The following is a 19414-nucleotide window of genomic DNA, read 5'->3' as shown; positions in this document are numbered from 1 at the left end:
AATTCTCAACTCATAATTGCATCCTAGAGCTGCCAATTTATGGAATATTAGAATTGACATAGACAGCTCGTACATACAAGCGAGTGTTTAGGAGACTGGAGGGATGGAGGCATGGGGGGGTGCTGAAGGTATCTTCTACTGGGTGGGAACAAGGAGTTTCCATGTATTTCAGTGTGCCTTCTCCCCCCAACCCTGAACAGCAACAACTGTGCCGAGCAGAGCTGGGAGCACAGAGCAGACTCACTCACTCGCTGAGTCGGTGAGGATGGCTGGCAGCCGTTCTTCCTGTGCCTGCTCACTCTCCTCACAGCTGTGATCATCTCCCACACACTGTTTTTGTTCATTTCCAATTAATGAACTGTTCGTGTTACGAAGTTCTCAGGAACGGAACTCTATCATAATCTGGGGAGGATATTTGTAGATTATTAAAAAGCAAATAAATCTGGAATCTGGAGTACAGGGATACAGATCAGAAGCCAAAGCCTGAACTGGCTCTGTATTGAAATAACAGATTAAGATGGTGCATAGAATGATTCTTTATTCTTTATAACTCCAGATTCTTTATATTCTGCCCTGCTCTCTCACAAATGAGAGAAATTATAATTTTGAATAAAATACAATCCATAGTGTACAGATGTACGTTGTCCATTTTAATTCCAGCATTAAAAAAAATCCTGATACATCATATAATCAAAATGTGCATATTTTAAAAGCTATAGAACACGCAAGATGGCATTTTTTAGTCTCCTTTGATGATTATGGGATAAATTACAGAAAGCATACCTGGATATTTCACATTTTAGTGTTTTTGAAAGCTTTCATTCTGTTAACCAATGTTATCTTTTGCTTTAGTTCAGCGTTCAGTCTCTAAGTGTTTTTTTACACATCACTTAAAATTTCTCATAGCTCTGTATTATCAGTTTCTACCAGTTCTGATTATTTAATCATGTATTATTTATTGCAGTCTAATGTATATCCCTTCTCAAAAATAGGTGTTACAGTTGAAACATAAATCAGCAACCCTAGTTGGAGGCAGGAGAAAAGAAACATTTTTTCTGCTTTCGCAAATTTTGTATCGAACTGTGAACTGAAGGCCCCAGGATGTATTAATTTTCACATGTAAATGCAACAGTTTGCTTGCACCTGTATTTCGTAATACGCTTTGTAACTTGTATTTTATCAGCATTATAATGGAAATTTTCAATTTAATTGGGCCATAGCTCTTCTGCAAACTGGAGTTTTTAACATGCTTTATCATGTTATCTGAAGAGGTATTTGGTTATATTTGAACTACTGAAGAGAAATAAAAAAATAAACTGCAACTAATCTTCTGTGTAATTAATCTTTTCCTCAAATATTCACAGATAAAATGAGTATACAAATCAAACAGAACTTTTATTATATATTCTTTTTTGATTAGGAAAAAGAAGATATTGTAGAAATACATGAGGAAATTCAGAATGAAGATCTAGAAACTAAAGATTTAAATTCTGAAGGTATTTAACATATGTTTCTGCTGTTTATTTCCTGTGAGAGTCTTAGGCTGAAATTTATAAGTGGGAGCCCAAATAATCTTGAGGTGAGGGAAAATAATTTTATACTTATTTTTATACCATATTAATATAGGGATGATTGCTTATTGTCTCAGTCATGTGCATAGGTTGAATCAGTAATGTTGCAACTCTAAATTTGATTTCCTTCTCTACTTTGCCCCCACTCTACTCCATCCTACCCTGTAGTGTCACAACAAATTAGAAAAAATGCACCCAAAGCATCTTATTTTGTAACAGTAAAATGGTGATCTTTTTTGAAAATGAATCTCAAAAACATCCACATTGTAATATCATCTTTGTGATGCATATCTTTTTAAACATTTTTCTTTCATAGATTCAGACATAAATGGTCTGTGTACTAAAACCATTATGATAAAGCATAAAAATTTCAGTAATGGCATTAACATTTCTCCAGTCTGTAAATTTCTATAGAAGTATCTCAGCAAGGGAGCTAAGGCATCTTGTCAACAATACCTGATTAAAACTTATAATGCTTAAAAAACGTTAAAATTATCTGTGGTACTGCGTAAGTTTTGCACACTGTTTAAAGTAGCTTTGAATTATTTCCTAAATACTTCTGCAGCTCGGCAATATATTTAGCTTGTTGATGAATTGATTATTACCAAGATTTCTAAAATATTTAAAATTAGGAATGAACATGAAAATGACCACTTCTTGTATGTATTTTCTTTGTAGATAGGTAGTTTAAAAATGTCAAAGCCTTAAATCATTGAAGCATTTATGGTATCTAATTAGTCGCTTATGGTGGTAATGAAGCATTTATATTATTTTTAAGTGGATACCTGACACTTGAAAATTCTAATTTTGATCAGCTTGCTTAAGTCTTGCTGGTATTGCAGGGAAACACAGAAAAGCACATAAGCCAAAAGAAAACCGCAAGCCCAAAGAGATTTTTGTGGCAGATTTGGAGGCTGGTGATGGTGGCGGAAACTGCAAGTCAGGTGTGTTATCTGAGAAGGAATTGTGGGCGAGGCTGGATGAGCTGGAGAAACAAGAAGAGATGCAGGATGAAATTGATAGGTAATCTGCCATAGTTTATATATTGGTGACTGAAATTTCATTGTCATTATGATTATAAAATATTTTTAAACAATTTTAACCCAATTCATTTTTTAACCAAGGGCAGTATGGTTTATTATTCTTACAGTTATTGCTATTTGTGTTATCATTGTACGTTTCCTATTCTTTTAGCAATGCTATTTGATCTGCTGGAATGGCAAGCTACAAAATTTTGTGTGCTTTGGTTCAATATCATGGAATACCTGACTATATTAGGGAAGCTGATGTTGGAACAGAAATGTATTTTCTATCTTTTTTATCTTCTCATAATGCACTAATATTCAAACATTGGAATGGTGATTTGCTCTCATGATCAAAGGATATTTATACTATGCAGCATGCAGAAGTTTCTCAATATGATTGATGCAGCAATGACATTTTATTACATGGTATTTTGAGTGTATTACTTCTATTCTCAAGCCCAACTCTATCATTATGTACTTAATTATGTGGACATTGACAATCCATGATTATTGTGTTTAATTGCAAAGCTAATTTTGCTGCTAGCATTTTTAAAAAGCAGGATACAACTGAAGATGGTAGGAAAGATGTTTGAGGATGCAGGTAGGTTGTAAGCATTACATGTAGGAGCACTGGGAACAATGCTTAGGCAGTTTTAGAAGAGGATGACTATGTTTTGAGAATTTAGGTCTAGGAGCACTGAGAGAGACTTTTTGCTTTAGAGATTAACATTTTGCAGGATGATGTTGAGTATCTCTTTTTCTGCTTGGAATTTGAATCTTAGTGGCATGTGCCTGTGGGAAGAAGTTTAAGACCTAATGCTTGAAGGGTTGACCCACAGAGTAGTCAAGCAACAGCCTGACAGAGTTGTGCTCACAGAATCAGGCCTAGAGCCAACTTGTCAAAATCCTGCATCACAATCCCTAGGGACTGTTCATCTGGCAGGACAGACCTACCAGAAGTATTGGAGGGACAGATCCTGGGAGTCCTCAACGTTGAACTCAGACATTATGCAGTCTCATAGTATTGTCAAACATAGGTGAGGAAACTTCTTCCTAATTATCACCTACCATCCTCCTTCAGCTGATAAATCAGTTCTCCTCCATGTTGAACAAAACTTGGAAGAAGCATTGAAAAGAGCAAGTGCTCAAAATGTAAAACATTGGCTTGATAGCACTTACCAGTGACTGAGCTGTATGTATCTTGAAGAACACAATTGAAATTCTGTGTCTACGGAAGGTGGTGAGCAAACCAACATGAATAAACCCCAGCCTTGTTCTCACTTGTCTGCTTGTTGCAGGCATAACTTTTCAGAACAGCATTGGTAGAAGTGGTTATCTTGCAGTCCTTGTGGAGATGGCCCCATCTTCACACTGAGGACACTCTCCATTGTATTCTTTGACACTCCATCATGCTAAATGGGATAGACTCAACAGATTTGGCACCTCAAAACTATACACCTATGAGGTGCTGTGGTTCATCAGCAGCAATAGAATTGTTTTCTATCACAACCTGGCTCAGAATATACCACTTTACCATCATTATTGTACAAGGGCATGCCAGGGGTAGCCCAGGGGTACTTAGAAATGATATGCCATCTTAGCAAAGCTGCAACACAGGACTGTTGGTGTGCCAACAAGCAAAAGCAGCATGCAATAGATGGAGCTTAGCAATTTCACAGCTAACAGCTCTGTTACAATGCTGATAAAATACAAGTTATGTAGCGTATTACAAAGCTAAAAGCTCTGTGGTCCTGCTACATCTAGCTGTTAATGATGGTGGACAACTAAACAATTAATGTGAGGATGAGTCTCCCAAGAGCATCCCTATTTTCCAGTAATATGACTGTCAATATTTGGTTGAAGTGTTTGCAGCCATTTTTAACCAGAAGTGCCAAGTGCATGATACATCTTGGCTTCATCCCAACGTCTACACCATCAGAGAAGCCAGTCTTAGGCCAATTCAAGTCATTCCATATGATCTTTAGATTTAGAAATCATGGCTACAACAAAGACTATGGGACCAGGTAACACGCAGTCTACTACTGAAGGCTTATGCTCCAGAATTAACTGTTTTTCTGGTGAGGCTATTCCAGTATAACAATAATACTGACATCCACCCAACAATTGCTCTGCCACATCCAGTCCATGAAGAGGAGGACAAATCCAATCTATGTTGTACTGTCCAATCAATCTATTCTCAATTATCAGTAAAGTGATGGAAGATGTTATGACAGCACTTTTGAGTAGCACTTACCATTAAAATTTATATAAAATAATATATAAAAGTTTACCATTACTTAATTGATGTTTTAAAAATAGAGCTTTTTATGGTCATTTCCAAAGCAAATAGGGGGATGTTGCAGATGTTTGATTTTAACTGCCTAAATGTACTTAAGCCTTATAAAGCCCTTCAAGAAATTATAAAACACAAGTTTCTTTAGGAATTTAAACTACAGTTAGGAAACTTCCTTCTGTTACTTCTCACCTTACTCAAAAACATCTTTATCTGTAGTGCACATTTGCTACCAGTTTTCAAGCACCATGTTCAGCTAGAAGTACTGAGTAGATGATTCATCTTGGCTTCTACCTGAGATCCCCACTATCACAGAAGCCAGGCTTCAGTCAATTTGATCCACACCATGTGGTATCAAGAAATGGCTGAGAGCACTGGATACAGCAAAGACTATGGGACCAGATAGCATCCCAGCAGTAGTACTTATGATCTGCAATCCAGAACTGGGCATCTACCCAAACAGTTCCAGAACAGTTACAGCACGGCATTTACCTGACAATGTGGAAAATTGCCCAAGTATGTTGTGTTAACAAAATTCTAATCCGTCAACCATTCAATCAGTCTTCTCTCAAACATCAGCAAGGAATGAAAACTGTCATTGACTGTGCTATCAAATGGTACTTACTAAAAACCACTCAATAATACCCAGTTTGGCAATCACCCGGTCCACTAAGCTCCAAGTTGCTCCAATGGCACCTCCCAAACCCACAACCTCTACCACTACATGGAAACACCACCATTTGCATGTTTCCCTCCAAGTCCCAAATAAGTAGAAAGCCATAAGTTTAATTAAAGTGGGTAAAATTTACATTATAGATTCCTTGATTTTATGCTGTTAAAATTTATGAAATTGACTGAATGTGTTTTTGCTGTCAGTTACTGTAACTGTTTATCTGCTACTGGTATAGATGTAGAAGTTTAGCTACTATAGAACAAACTTATTAAGTAAAATTAAGAAACTTTGCTTTCATTTGTACATATACAGTAAATTTTAGCCTTAGTATGATAAATGATTGGTCAAAAGACTTGGGTATTTCATTGAATCTTTACCTTATTATCAGATTGTCAGAACTATTGAGGATAATTAACATGAAATATTCAAATTGCTCAGTTGATTTTTTTTCGTTTATGTTCTTTGTGGCCTGTTTTAATACTATACCTCTTTACTCAAGTTTGAGTTTGCCCTGGTGCCTAATTGGTCAAATGCAAGTTTTGTAGTTCCATCGAAGGAACAGACAAAATGTCACCATGTTGGAGGCTCAGTCATCGATTTTATTTTCCTTTTTGCATATTGTATTTGTTAAAGCAAACTCCATTTTGTAAAAGGTGAGTGTAATTATTAGAGTAAGTTAAGCCAAGGTCAAAATGTAATTCCTTTTGTGTTTCATTGAGAAATCAATGATAAAAGTGTTAAAGGGTAAAATAATAAAGAAAAACATTTTTTGAGAACTGTCAAAGATGTGAAATAATGGGAACTTTACAGCCCCTTTAAGTTTGCTCTGTGATTTCGTAAGGTCATGATTGATCTTTTGAGAATGTGAGAAATAGGACCAGGCCATTGAACCTGTTTCCCATTCATCTTCTAGGTCCATGCTATTTTCCTTCAGTGTCCCCATATCCATTGATCCTCTTAATATTCAGAAATCTATTGATCTCTTGTTTTGAATGAGTTCATTGATTGAATTTTTCAGCCTTCCACAGCAGAGAATTCCGAGCATTCACCATCCTCTGCGTGAAAATGTTTTTTTTCTCATCTCAGTCCTGAATGGCTTTATTCTGATACTGTGATGCCTGGTTCTAGACTTTCAAGGTGTTGTATTGTCTGATCCTTCATTCTAAACAAACAGCTAACATTTAATTTCTTCCTCTCTTAAATGATTGGGTCAAATTTACTATCCTCCAACCCACAGGGGTAATTCCGTAATCTGCAGAATTTTAAAATATAATAACCAGAGCATTCATTATTTCCATAGTTTCCTCTTTCAAAACTCTGAAATGTAGATAATTAGTGTTCGGGATTTATAGTCTCACCAACTTTACTATCTCCCTTCAGCCACAAATGGACTACTTTTTCTGTTGGGTTGTTGTGTGTTATTTCTTTAATTGGTAGCTGTTGTCTGTTCATTGTCATACCTTTCAATGTACATTCACAATCCGCCAAAGCCAACTCTTCTTTCATTACTCATGGTTTACTTTATTTGGTTTTAAGGACCTAGTTTCACACTGAACTAATATTAACACCATTATTCTAAAAATATATGAGAATAAAGTTTTCAAAATTATACATTAATAGGCAGAAAACATGCAAGGAAACTAGATGCACAAGGCCCAAAGAGTACTTCAGGAAAATATAATTATTTCCTTGTGCCTTGCTGATTTAAAATTTTTTTGCTGTGTTCCAAAGTGGGAAAACATGTATTTAACATTAAGATCTTTTATTATCTTAATTTCTTTGCACTGAAGAATAACAAACCAAAGTTGATTCTATGTTGTATTCTTTTTGGCACTATTTGTGTATTAGCAAATGCTGTCTAGTCCCCTTTGGTTCACTATCATGGTGTGTGATGTCAATTCAGGCAGCAGTTTCCTCCAGCTGTTGGATATTTTTCCAAAGGAAATAGCTAACTGAGAGTACTGTCAGCTATGCTATGAATTACTATGTAGTGACTAAAGTTTTGAACCAATTATAACCACAGAACAAATTAGTTACTGCTGTTGTAGTAATCCATGATTTTTAATTCAGAATGTCAGACACGGCTAATGGAAATAGTGAAGAAAGTAGCTCCTCTGAAGAAGAGAAAGACAGAAACATAAAACCCAATGCGGATGGGAGACCTCATTGGAAGAATCTTCCAGCTGTACATGAAAGTGACGTTGATGAAGAAGCTGCAGAACTGCATCCACCTGCTGCTCACATTAATAGTTTGGAATACAGGCATAGTCACAAAAATGAATATGATGAGGAAGTTACTGGAGATGATGACAATATTCCTACCATACATTTTACCCACACAGTGGAACCAAAAAGGGTTAGTATTTATAAATATTTAGCCTCTTAATTTTTAATCAATTTGACTTTTAAATCTGTAAGGCACAAACTTAAATTGCGGCTCAGTTTTGAACAAGATGGACCAGGCTGTGGTAAATGGATTTGATTTTTTTAATCAATAGGATTGTTTGTAAATATGAGTGGACATATTTCTTGAGGAAAAAAACACTGAAATCACGTAAGTATTTTCATACTTTTAAGAAGCGTTTTATACCTACTAATAATAATATTAGTTTGAGGCTCCTGTTGAAAATCACATGCTGCCCTACCTCAACTGTCAGCAATACTTTGGAGGACTGGAGAGTGTGTGTGGCAACGCTGTACACGCTTGGCATGGTGTGTGGCAGTGGAAAGGAGAAAGGATGCTTTGCTTTCTTTCACACTAAGACTAAGAGAGGAACAGGCCCTAAATACATGAACCAGTCCAGCACCAGGAGCAGCACCCTCCCCCCCCCAAATGCCTCTTGCCAGCAGAGTGGGCTGATGCCCCGAAACCTCTGCGGGCAGTCAGTCACACCCACTACTTTTCCTGCATTCCTGGGTTCACACACATCAATACCTCTATTTGTTCCCTATTTGTGCCACTGACACTCGCTGCACTGCTTCTCCTTTTTCAAGCAGGCATCCAGAATGCAGTGAGTCTGTGCGCAAGGGGGTAAATAGGCTAGCACTTGGCACTGTTCACCTGGGCCAGAAACTTGCAAGAGACCTAATATTCCAAATGTGCATTTTCTGCAAAATCACATTTCAGGTAGGGCCTTGCAGATCCGACAAAGTTAAAAGCCCAATGAGGAAGCTGACTTCTGGAAACAAAAATTCAAATGCTTTACTAAATGTATTGATCTGATCAAATCCACTTTTGTAAGCTACTAATTAAAGTCACGGAAGCAAAGGAACTGTAGCAGCATGGATGGAATATTGACTTTTTAATAGGAACCAGTAGTTTTTGAAAATCAGAAAGACTGCAGATATTGAAAGTCTGAAATAAAAACAAAATGCCAGGAAAACCCAGCAAGTCAGGTAGCATTTGTGGAAAGAAATAGTTAAGGCTTCAGAATCAGGACTCTCCTTCACAACTGTGAAAGTGACAAATAAGGTAGTTTAGAAGTAGAGAAGGTAAGAGGAGGGCAATGGATGCAACAAAAGGAATTTCTCTGATAGGGCTAAATAATGGGGCCGTTAAGATTTGTACTGCAGGGAAGTATACAGTTCGAGGTACTCAGGTCCAAAACTTTATTTTTATTATTGGGGGGCAATTGCAAGAAAATGGCACTGAAATAAAATACCCGCATTGATTTTGCTGAATGGTGGGGCAATTGCCCTGGTCCCACTCCTGTTTACATTCTTACGTTATCTATTAATAATTTGGATTTTGGATACATGGCACAATTTCCAAATTTTCAGATGGCACAAGAGTTGAAGGCATAGTAATCATGAGGAGCCTTGTTACAGACCTCCAACAGATGTAAACAGGCTGGTGGAATGGACAGATAGGTGACAGATGAAGTTTAATGCTGAGAAATGAGAAAAGTTGCATTTTGGTAGGAAAAATGGGAAGGGCCCGTAAAGGGAGCAATTTTAAAAGAGCCACATGAACAGAGAGATCTGGGGATAATATGAACAGTTTGTTGAAAGTGGCAGGGCAGGTTTAAAAAATGAATTAAAAAATACATATCCTGGGTTTTATAAATAGTGGCATAGAGTACAAAAAGAAAGAAGTCATGATGCACCTTTAAAACACTAGATTGGGCACAATTGGAGTATTGTGTCCAGTTTTGGATACCACACTTTAGGAAGAATATAAAAGCTGTGGAGAGGGTATAGAAGTGCTTTACCAAAATAATTCCAAGGATGAATGGATTGCAAAAGCTGGGACTGTTCTTTGAACAGAGGAGATGGTGAGGAGATGGTAAGGAGATCTGATAGACTTTTAACATCATGAAAGGTATGGATATAGAATGATTGCGATTGGCAAAATAACCAAAAGTAACACGAGGAAAGATGTTCTTACACATGTGGTTAGATTGTGGAATGCAGTGCCAGGGTAGTAGAGGAGGCATATCGGTTATCACATTCAAAAGAGAGTTGGAAGTATCTGAAAGGGAAGAATTTGCAAGGGAATGAAGTGGGGTGGGGGAATAGGACGAGCTGGATCCTCTTGCATGTACTGGTATGAATATGATTGAACATATGGCCTCCGTCCATGTTCATTAATAAACTTAGAAATTTAGAAGGTTAAGAATTGCAGATCAGAGCTATATATAAACTGAACACCACAGGTATTCCTTGTCTCTATTTAATCTGCCAGTGTTTATTCTAAAGTTGGATTGTGATTTCCAGCAACAGAGTTGCATCATGCTGAAATTTCATTTGCTTGCACAATATTTATATCCATTTCATTGAGGTGAACAAATGGGTTTATTATTTTACTGAGTGCATCTTGAATAATTTGAATTCAGGCTTTTGGATAATCTCTTGATTATTCAGTTGCATTAATTAAAAACATTGTGAAGTTAGATGGTTAGTTCGAACCCTATGGTGCTTATTTATCTCGCTCTTCCCATTTTGCAGGTATTAATTCAGAAAACACAGAAGCCTAATTTGCTAGATCTCCATTACTTTTATATTTCAACAGAACCTTTTGGCCTTTCCAGAGCACTGGAGCTCTATTGCCTGTCACATAGATTCTGCTCTGTTCTCGGCTGGGCCAGATATGAACTTGGAGGCCCAAGGAGCTTAAATTTTGTGCATTTTTCTGAATACTAAGGCCCTTTCCTGGTGTATCCTTCAAGTTATATACTCCTTTCCAACTTCATCTGGAACCATATATTACCAGCATAAAAGAGCTGTTTTCAAGAACATTTTCTGTGATTTTAATCTTCACAATACATGGGAGGGAATACCTCTGAGAACAACGTGTGTTTGGTTGATATAAATCTAATATTTACTCAGCTGATTCCAAAGCATTGTGACTAATATAGTCAAAGCACTTACAACATAAGAAGATGTCTTTCAGCTTATTGGTCTGTACTTATGCTAGCACTTATTAGAACTATCTACTATAATCCTATTCCCTGTCATTTTCTCCCATGTCTTTTCTGTGTTTTACTTTGTGTTTAACTCTTTCTTCATGAGATTAATTGTTGGTTGCTTTTATAAAGCAAAAGTTTGCTTTATCCTTCATTTTGATTCTGATCCAGTATTTTTTCTTCTGTTACCACTGCTATTCTAAAAGAAAATACAAAAGTTGTGACAATACAGACAGTGCTTAGGATATTATGACATTATGTATAATGACATTATGTATGTTTACTAAATTAACAGTCTATTACTTCCCTGCTTTTATCCAGTGATGTACTGTTAAGTTTCTTTAACCGGTAGGCCAGAGAAGAAAGATCAGAAACCTTGAAAATAATATGATGCAAACCACATGCTTTAATGTAAAGGCAGACTGAAACACTGATTTAGTCATACCTTGAGGACTTTTATCAATGTTTTAATATAGATTATCAATTTGCATGGATTATTTGCATACTATTAAGGAAATTAAGTAGAAATAAAAAGTTTCTGTTTAGTCTTAAGTTCTTTTTTTAAAATTCTTAATTGTTACTCAACCTTTTGCATTCGAAATTGTATATACCTAGGTAAGAATAAACACTGGCAAAAACACAACCTTGAAATTCAGTGAAAAGAAAGAAGAGGCAAAGCGTAAAAGGAAAAATAGCACTGGCAATGGAAACTCCACTAATGAGCTGCCAAACATCAAAACTCCTGCAGACATTTACAGGTATTTTTAGTTTGTCAAATTTTGAAATGGCACTTTCTCATTTTAGCCTCTTTTTTTTCCAAATTTGTTATCCCCTTTTCATATCATAAGCTTATTTGCTACATTTTGCAGACTTTTTGTTGATGTTGTAAATGGAGAATATATGCCTCGTAAATCTATTCTGAAGTCACGAAGTCGGGAGAACAGTATATGTAGTGATACCAGTGAGAGCAGCACAACAGAGTTTGAAGATCGACGGTGTACCTTACGCTCTCTAAGTCATGAAGAAGCAATACACAGCGATGCTAGTGAATGCAGCATTTTGGAAGAAGATGAACTCATTTCTAGTAAACCTCTTCCTTGGCCAAGCTCACTTGAGGCAAGAGATTTTATTTTAGATTTTATTTTAATAATTTGCTCAATATTCTTGGGAGAACATACTTTCTATGCTTAAATATGTACCTGCAAATTAAATTTGTTGTGATAATTACATATCTTCTAAATGTGTACACAGATGATGGATCAGTATAGAATTTATGCCATGAGTTAGTAAAGGTCTGGTATCGTCACTCATGTAATGTTTCTTGCTAGCAGTGCCATCAAAAATTTGATCGGGGGATTGTAATAGGCTTCAGGAACTAGCAGGTAAACAAGAAAAATAGGCTGACACATGGCAGATGAAATTTAAAGCAGACATATATGCAATGGAATGATTCAATTTGGTAAGAAAAATGAGCAGTGGCAATGCACATTTGCACATTTTTTGAACATCTTCAAACAAGTTGAAACATCTCTTAAAAGCAAGTGGAATCCTTGGCTTTTAAACAAAGACATTGCCTACAAAAAGCAAGGAATTTACATTAAACCTTCATAAAACACTGGAAATCAAAAAAGCTGCAGTCACTGGAAATTTGAAGTAAAAACAGAAAATGCTGGAAACAGCAATTCAAGCAATATTAATGAGAAGAGAAACAGAGTTACATTTCAGATCATAGACCCTGGTAACACATCAGTAGATCAGAACAAGACCACAATCAAGTTAGGAACAGAAATAAGAATAGACGTATTAAGGCACTGACTAGAAGTTAGAGTTTAACAGCTTGCTGGTAATTACTACAGAGCTTCATATATTATGAATAACCAATTTAATGACATTTCCAAAAGGTTGCCAGAGGAAGAGTACATGAATGGGACAGCTACTGAAGTGTTACCAGAAATAGTTCCATTGAGAGTTTAGAGAAAAGAGAATTGGCAAAGGCGCAGTTGTCTGAATGGCCTCACTCTGTTTTGTAAGATTGGTATGCTGTCTTGATTCATGTAAAATTGGAAATTAATTATGTGATTCAGTACTTTCTTGTGAACCACTAATTGAGGGAAAGAAGCTGTTCCATTCATGTACTCTCTCTCTGGCAATCCTTTGGTATGTCACCAAATTGGTTATTCGTAATATATGAACAGCTATAGTAATTACCAGCAGGCTGTTGAACTTCAGCTTTCAGTCCTTTTCTTAATATGTCCATCCTTATTTCCCTTCTGAACTTGATTGTAATCTTGCGAGTAAACTGTATTACCAAGTTCATAATTTTGAAGCCAATTATAAGGTATTACTCCAATGCTTTGATTATGATCACCCAATGCTAAGCAGAGAGCAAGGATCTTCCTGATCTGTAATGCTCATTACCATGTTGAAGTGTTGCCAATTAAAAGCAGCAGACAATGAAACACACAAGACAATGACTTTGTCTAACAACTATACTTCTTTATCAATTAGTTCAAACAACCCAAAGACTCACTACGGGGTTTCAAAGAATTATTTAACTCTTTGGTTTCACAATTCTTTTAGTCCACTACACAACTCTTTAGTCCACTACACAACTTCCAAAACCTACTACTTGTATGTAAATATTACGTGTTTCTAGGTGAACCTGACTGGGGTTCAAAACAGCCAAGTCTTCTCTAAGTCCCTGACTCAGTGTTGTCTTCTACATTTGTTGTTCTCCGGAGTTTTTGCTGCTGGTATCTCGTAAGGCACCTTTTTATACATATCTTTGCATACCTTCCAAACATTGCTTAGTTCTTTATCGCTATTTATGCAGCTGTAATTCCAGTCCTTATCCATATGAGTATATGTTTCTTTAACTTCTTCAAGTTCTTTCTGGCGCCATTCCACAATTACTTCAACCATTTGGTTCCGTAATTATCAGAATGTTTATTTGTGCTTCTTGCGATTTATCAGATTGTCCCTTTCACAAGATGTAAGTTCCCAAAACACCCCATTTGCTTGTTCTGTTCTCCAGATGGTTCACAGTGGAATAACTTAGAGTGGAATGGTTTATCGTGGGATAGTTCACAGTGGGATGTAAAGCTTTGTTCTCAGTTGATATTGACCAGGTGTTGATCATGTGACCTCCCTCCACTGTGCTTCTTTGTTCTTGGTTCCAGCGTTTCTTCCCAGCCAACAGTGTCCTCCCAGAGTTTGATGCAATACTTGACATCTCCCTCTGGCTGTTACAGAAGAATAATTAATGCATTGAACCACCTGCAGCAATGCAGCTTAAAATTCTGGCTTGAACCCATCTGAGTTATACTGCTGGCTGTTTTCTACTTCAAAGCACCTGCATTTTGATGTAGTCAGCACCAAATGCCTTGCAATTTTCAGCACCTCATCCAGATTTGTGAAAAATCAATAAAGGAAAGCAATAGTAAAAGTACTTTGTTAATATGTGCAGATGTTGGTAAAGGACAGAAGCTCATGTTTTTGGTTCTTCTGAGAAGTTGCTGAGTACTTGACCATTGAAGACACTGTAATATCACAGGCATTGATAAAGTAATGAGCCAGATCACATGGATCCCAACATGTGCCTCATGGTGGCTAGCAACGTGGCAGCTTGAAACTCTTGCAGCCATGCGGTAACCAACACAATGCCAACAGCATCGCTCTGCCTCTTCCTCCAGGCGTAGCAGACTGCAAATAATGCAAGGCCGCCTCGATGCTCTTCTGATAGCAAGTGTTCACTGTTTTCAAAAGCCTGGAATGTTCAAATTCTCGAAATAATGTTGTGCTAGGTAGGCCATAGAGCTGAGTAGTCGGGTACAAAGAACATCTGAACTCTTGTGTCTCTAGCACAATCCCAGCTGCTGCGCTGCAGAGTATAGGTGTGGAAGCCCACCATGTGCGGCCTTGTGCACTGCAGCTAGCTAGTTACTAACCAAGCACACTCCAACTACTCATCCAACAGCCCATCTATGTTCTTTGTACCATTGAGACTAAAGAAAAATGCAGTCTCCATTAATTCAAGATATATGTTCCATCTGCAGATAGATGAGAGGTATATTTCACCTTTATTAGATTGCATTGCTACCCTAAAAGAATCTTTTGCTTTCCTCATTAATGAAGATTTTTCATCAGTAAATGAAAGATCAAAATTTGTCAATTTGCAGGTCACAAACAACTATCATTATTGAATATAAAATTATAACTAAAACAGCTTGCTAAATAGATGATGGACCAAGTAATAATTCTTATTTTTGTTAGGCATTTTCCGGTACGGTAGTGGAAAAGGAACCTATCTCACCCACGATAATTCCACATCCGACTATTGCTCATCCTATCCTACCCACGATTCCTGAGAAGAAACTGTCAGAGGAAGAAAGTTTTCTTGAAACTCCACAAGAGCCTCCAAAGAGGGTTTCAAAATTTAAAGCTGCCAGGATGCAACAGAAAAAATGAACTTTCTTCAGCACCATCTGTTTCATATTTTGTGGCTGAATTAAACATTGATAAACAGGATCTTTGCACAGCCCAGGTTTGCACAGAGTCTTGTTTAGTTGCTTGTTTAAAAAAAATCTTTTCAGACTGTGATTTCCAGTACTTTAATAATTTGATTGTTTGTTTCTAGGAAATAAATTGAATGTGAAAGTGATTTTATAAACTTTCCTCAATGCCATATTTTCCAGCATTCATAAGTTCAGTTGTTGGGCAATAAAGCAACTTAGTCAGGTTTCTTGATATATTTAACCTGCTACACTTATTTTAACACGTGGAATAGATTAAGAAGTACTGCAACTGTCTTTTTTCAAGCTGTAAAGATCCTATTTTGTGTAGAATTGTTAAAAGACCTTTGTAAATGTGTTCACCGGAAATTTACAAGCTTTCATCTGTAAATTTGTGTTGTGCATTAGTCTCATTTTAATAAATTTTGCACGACATGGTATACTTTTGTACATTTTTTTAAATATGTTATTTGATGAGATATGATGAAACTATAGAACAAATTGAATGTTAGGGCATGATTGTTACAATTTAAAATATTTAATTGTACCTCTTCCCATTTTATGTGGGAGCTTTGTTTTTAAATCAAAGAGATATCAACTCATTGGGCATGGAGTACTTCTGGATATTTTACAATGGTCGGCTCTTGATGCAGATATAGGTCGCTAATGGCCATTTTTCTAGACAAAAATCCATGCTGCTTCTCCATGTGTCCTTTCACAGCCATCTGCCTTTGGGATCTTGCCACCTTTTTAATAAAATTTTTACCCCTCTTAATCATAAAGTTCAGGGCCATTGTGGGTATTTGCCTATGTTGCATCTTTCTATGATGCAATGAATTGATGAATTCCACAGAATATCCCATTATGGCCTTCTAGAAACATGAATAATGTAATACTAAATGATGTCATTGACTGCAGATTATTTGTGATAAACTTGTAGTAATCCCAAGAATATTTTATATCTGTCATATATAATGCATGCTATATCAACTTTGCTGGGATATATATTTTGTGTTGATTAACCTGTTTTGAAATTGCAATCACAAGAAGTATTTTATTATTTAAAAGCACTTCTATAATACATGTTTTTAATAGGTGGTATCTTCTTTGGAAATAGTATTACTTAACATTAACATTAGATGAAATGCAGTTGTCAGAGATTCATTCCATTAAATGGAAATTTGCTGGTTTACCAATCATCTGATAACTGCTTCTATGGGTGTAAATCTTTGAAAAACAGTGGTCTGATGGATGGATATTTTTCCTATAGTTTATAAGAATTAGGTAAGACTACAAAGCACGAACAAAATATTTTTAGTAGATTATAGCCTGATTAGTAAGTTGGAATTTCTGCAACAGTTCTCGTTTTTTCACTATAACTTGGCAGAAAAGCAAAGAAAGGGTGAAAACAGCCACTTACAAAATTTCCCTAGGCCTGTAGAAATTCTACAGCACTACATTTAATTAAAAATAAAATATTATGTTGTAATCAGATAGGTTTAATTAGTAAGGTCATTTTTATTCATTTTTTTGGAATGGGAGCATTGCTGCCAATGCCAGTTCTTACTGGCCATCTTTAATTGCTCTTGAAAAAATGGTGGTGTGCCATCTTCATGAACTGTGCAGTCCTTCTGGTGAAGCTACTCTCATAATGTTGTTGGGTGGGGAATTTCAGGATTTAGAGACAGCGATGATGAAGGAATTGCGATATACATTAAAATTTTGTTAGTCATGCACATTCAGGACTTTAGAGGTGCCAGACTAGCAAATTTTCTGGACTATTGAATGTTATTCCATTAATACTTGAGCACACTTTTAATTCACAATTTTTAGATGTTATACAGAATGATAACATTTCCAGTGAACCTATTTAGTTTCAAGGGATAATAGGAAATAGAACCAGGTGAATTTCAAGGGAGTGCAGGATCCAGAGCCCCAGTATATAAAGGGGAGTGTGGGAAAGAGGGACCCAGTTTGTGAAAGGGAGCAGACGAATCAGCACCTGCTGAACCGGAAAGTGTCAGATAGTTAAAAGAGGATTATCAAAGTTTTACTGTAGTTCTAAATTAGGGTGGTGTGTAATCTGCAGGGGATCCTACAGGTAGTATTGTTCCAAAGCACTTGCAGTTCTTATCCTTCTTGGTGGAAGAGATTTTGGGTTTGAAGTTGGTGGATGAAGGAGCAGCCTAGATGAGTAACTGCAGCACATTTTGTAGCTGGCACACATTGCAGCCAAGGTACAATGGTGGTGGACAAAGTATCAGACAAGTAGGTGATTTTGTCCTGAATAGTGCTGAATTTTGTTGGAGCCTGGAAAAGTAGAATGCTCACCTTGTTGACAGTGGAAAAACTTAGGGATGCCAGGAGCTGAGTCACTCACGACATGATGACAAGCTTCTGACCTGCTCTCATACCTATAGAATTTATGTTGGCTGTTCCAGTTGAGTTTCTGGTCAATGGTGGCCCCCAGCTTGTTTATCATGGAGAACTTGATAATGTTTTAACATGGGGTAATGTCATGGGATAATGCTTTAAATGTCAAGGGTAGATGGTTCAACACACTATGACAAAGGTCATTGCATGGCATTTTTGTTGCATGAATGTTACCACTTATCAGCCCTAGCTGAATGGTGCCTTGATCTTGGTACATGCAGACACAGATCACTTCATTTACTGAGAAGTCATGGATGAAACTGAATATGGTGCAGTTCTCAGTGAACTTTCACACTCCTGACTAGGATAGCAGAGTCGTCTTGCTAAAACTCAAACTGGGCATTGGTGAGCTGGTTATTCGTGTAAATTCTGCTTAAGAATTAACCATTGATGAGCTGGTTATTCTTCCATCATTTGATGATTAAGTGTAGACTTGGTAGCAATTACCAGGATTTTAGCCTCATTTTTAGTGTACAGGACTTGCCTGAGAAATATTCCACATTATTAGGTGAATGCCATTGTTGTAACTTTACTGGAACAGCTTGGCCATAGACATGGATAATTCCACTGAAAATCTTTGGTACTATAGCTGGGAGTGAAATTGGTGCTGCTTTCATGTTTCAGGATTGATCCCCTTGCTCAATTGCAGTGCCACCTTACCCCTGTACTGTTATCTCAAAGAACAAAATTTTCCCACGTCCACCTCTTTCTCAATTACTTGCTTGCCCTCGCCTTGGTGAATTGCTACAGTATTTTTTGTCGCCCACAAGTGCATGATGTGGAGACTAAATGCTTAGGTTGGAGTGGCAGACATTCAGGCCCCCATAATAATCCTAAAGTGTACCTTTTATGTGGTGGAAGCTTTGGAGAATCAGGAGTGAGTTACTTGGTCCAGAACATACAGCTCAGATTTATCCTGGCAGTCACAATATTTGTGTATTTGATCCAGATAAGCTAGTCAATAGTGACTCAGCATATTGATGGTGGGGGATATGGCAGTGGTAAAGTCATTGAATATCAATGGAAGACAGTTGGGATATCTTCCTGGAGCTGGTCTGTATCTGGCACGTGTTTGATTGGAGCTTGAAAATGGCTTGTTTGATCTTTGTGTGTGTTAAATCCATTTATGGGACATTAATTGGAGTATCTATTGTCCAACCTCCTGTCACCTTGCCCAAAAGGTGTGGCAGATTCCTGACTAGTTTCCAAACATTTGTGACCCCCACTGATGCAATAGAGCTAGTTTTTGTGGCTGCCACCAGCTTTCAGCAAGTGACTGGTTGGATTCCAACAGAACCAAGATTGTAGCCCCTAATAGTCTGTGTTTAAAAGCTCCTTCCTTGTTCTCCCTGGCAAGGTCTGTTGATACTACCTTGTTTCTGTTTGAGTATTTTAAGTTCATTAGCTAGAAATGTGATTGCATAATGCTGTTACAAATAGTGCAAATGGACATTTCCCAGAGTGAAATGGGATAACGACCATTTCTGAAATATTTTTCCTGAC

General features: G+C 36.9%; 1 protein-coding gene across 2 annotated transcripts in view; it reads left to right on the top strand.

Annotated features, from left to right (window-relative positions):
• Positions 1-15918, top strand: part of uri1 (URI1 prefoldin like chaperone) — a 47542-nt gene extending 31624 nt beyond the window's left edge. The window contains exons 6-11 of one of the 2 annotated variants that reach the window (XM_052028200.1): positions 1421-1496; positions 2414-2594; positions 7633-7918; positions 11583-11725; positions 11837-12083; positions 15240-15918. In XM_052028200.1, coding sequence (XP_051884160.1) covers positions 1421-1496; positions 2414-2594; positions 7633-7918; positions 11583-11725; positions 11837-12083; positions 15240-15434 — 1128 coding nt within the window. In that variant the 3' untranslated portion in view covers positions 15435-15918. Of the gene's footprint in view, positions 1-1420; positions 1497-2386; positions 2595-7632; positions 7919-11582; positions 11726-11836; positions 12084-15239 lie in introns of both variants that reach the window. The other variant, XM_052028199.1, reaches the window with a different exon arrangement.
• Positions 15919-19414: the final 3496 nt, after the last annotated feature.

Source organism: Pristis pectinata, chromosome 13 (assembly GCF_009764475.1).
Source record: "Pristis pectinata isolate sPriPec2 chromosome 13, sPriPec2.1.pri, whole genome shotgun sequence".
NCBI lineage: Eukaryota > Metazoa > Chordata > Chondrichthyes > Rhinopristiformes > Pristidae > Pristis > Pristis pectinata.
This window is presented reverse-complemented; position numbering and strand designations above follow the sequence as displayed.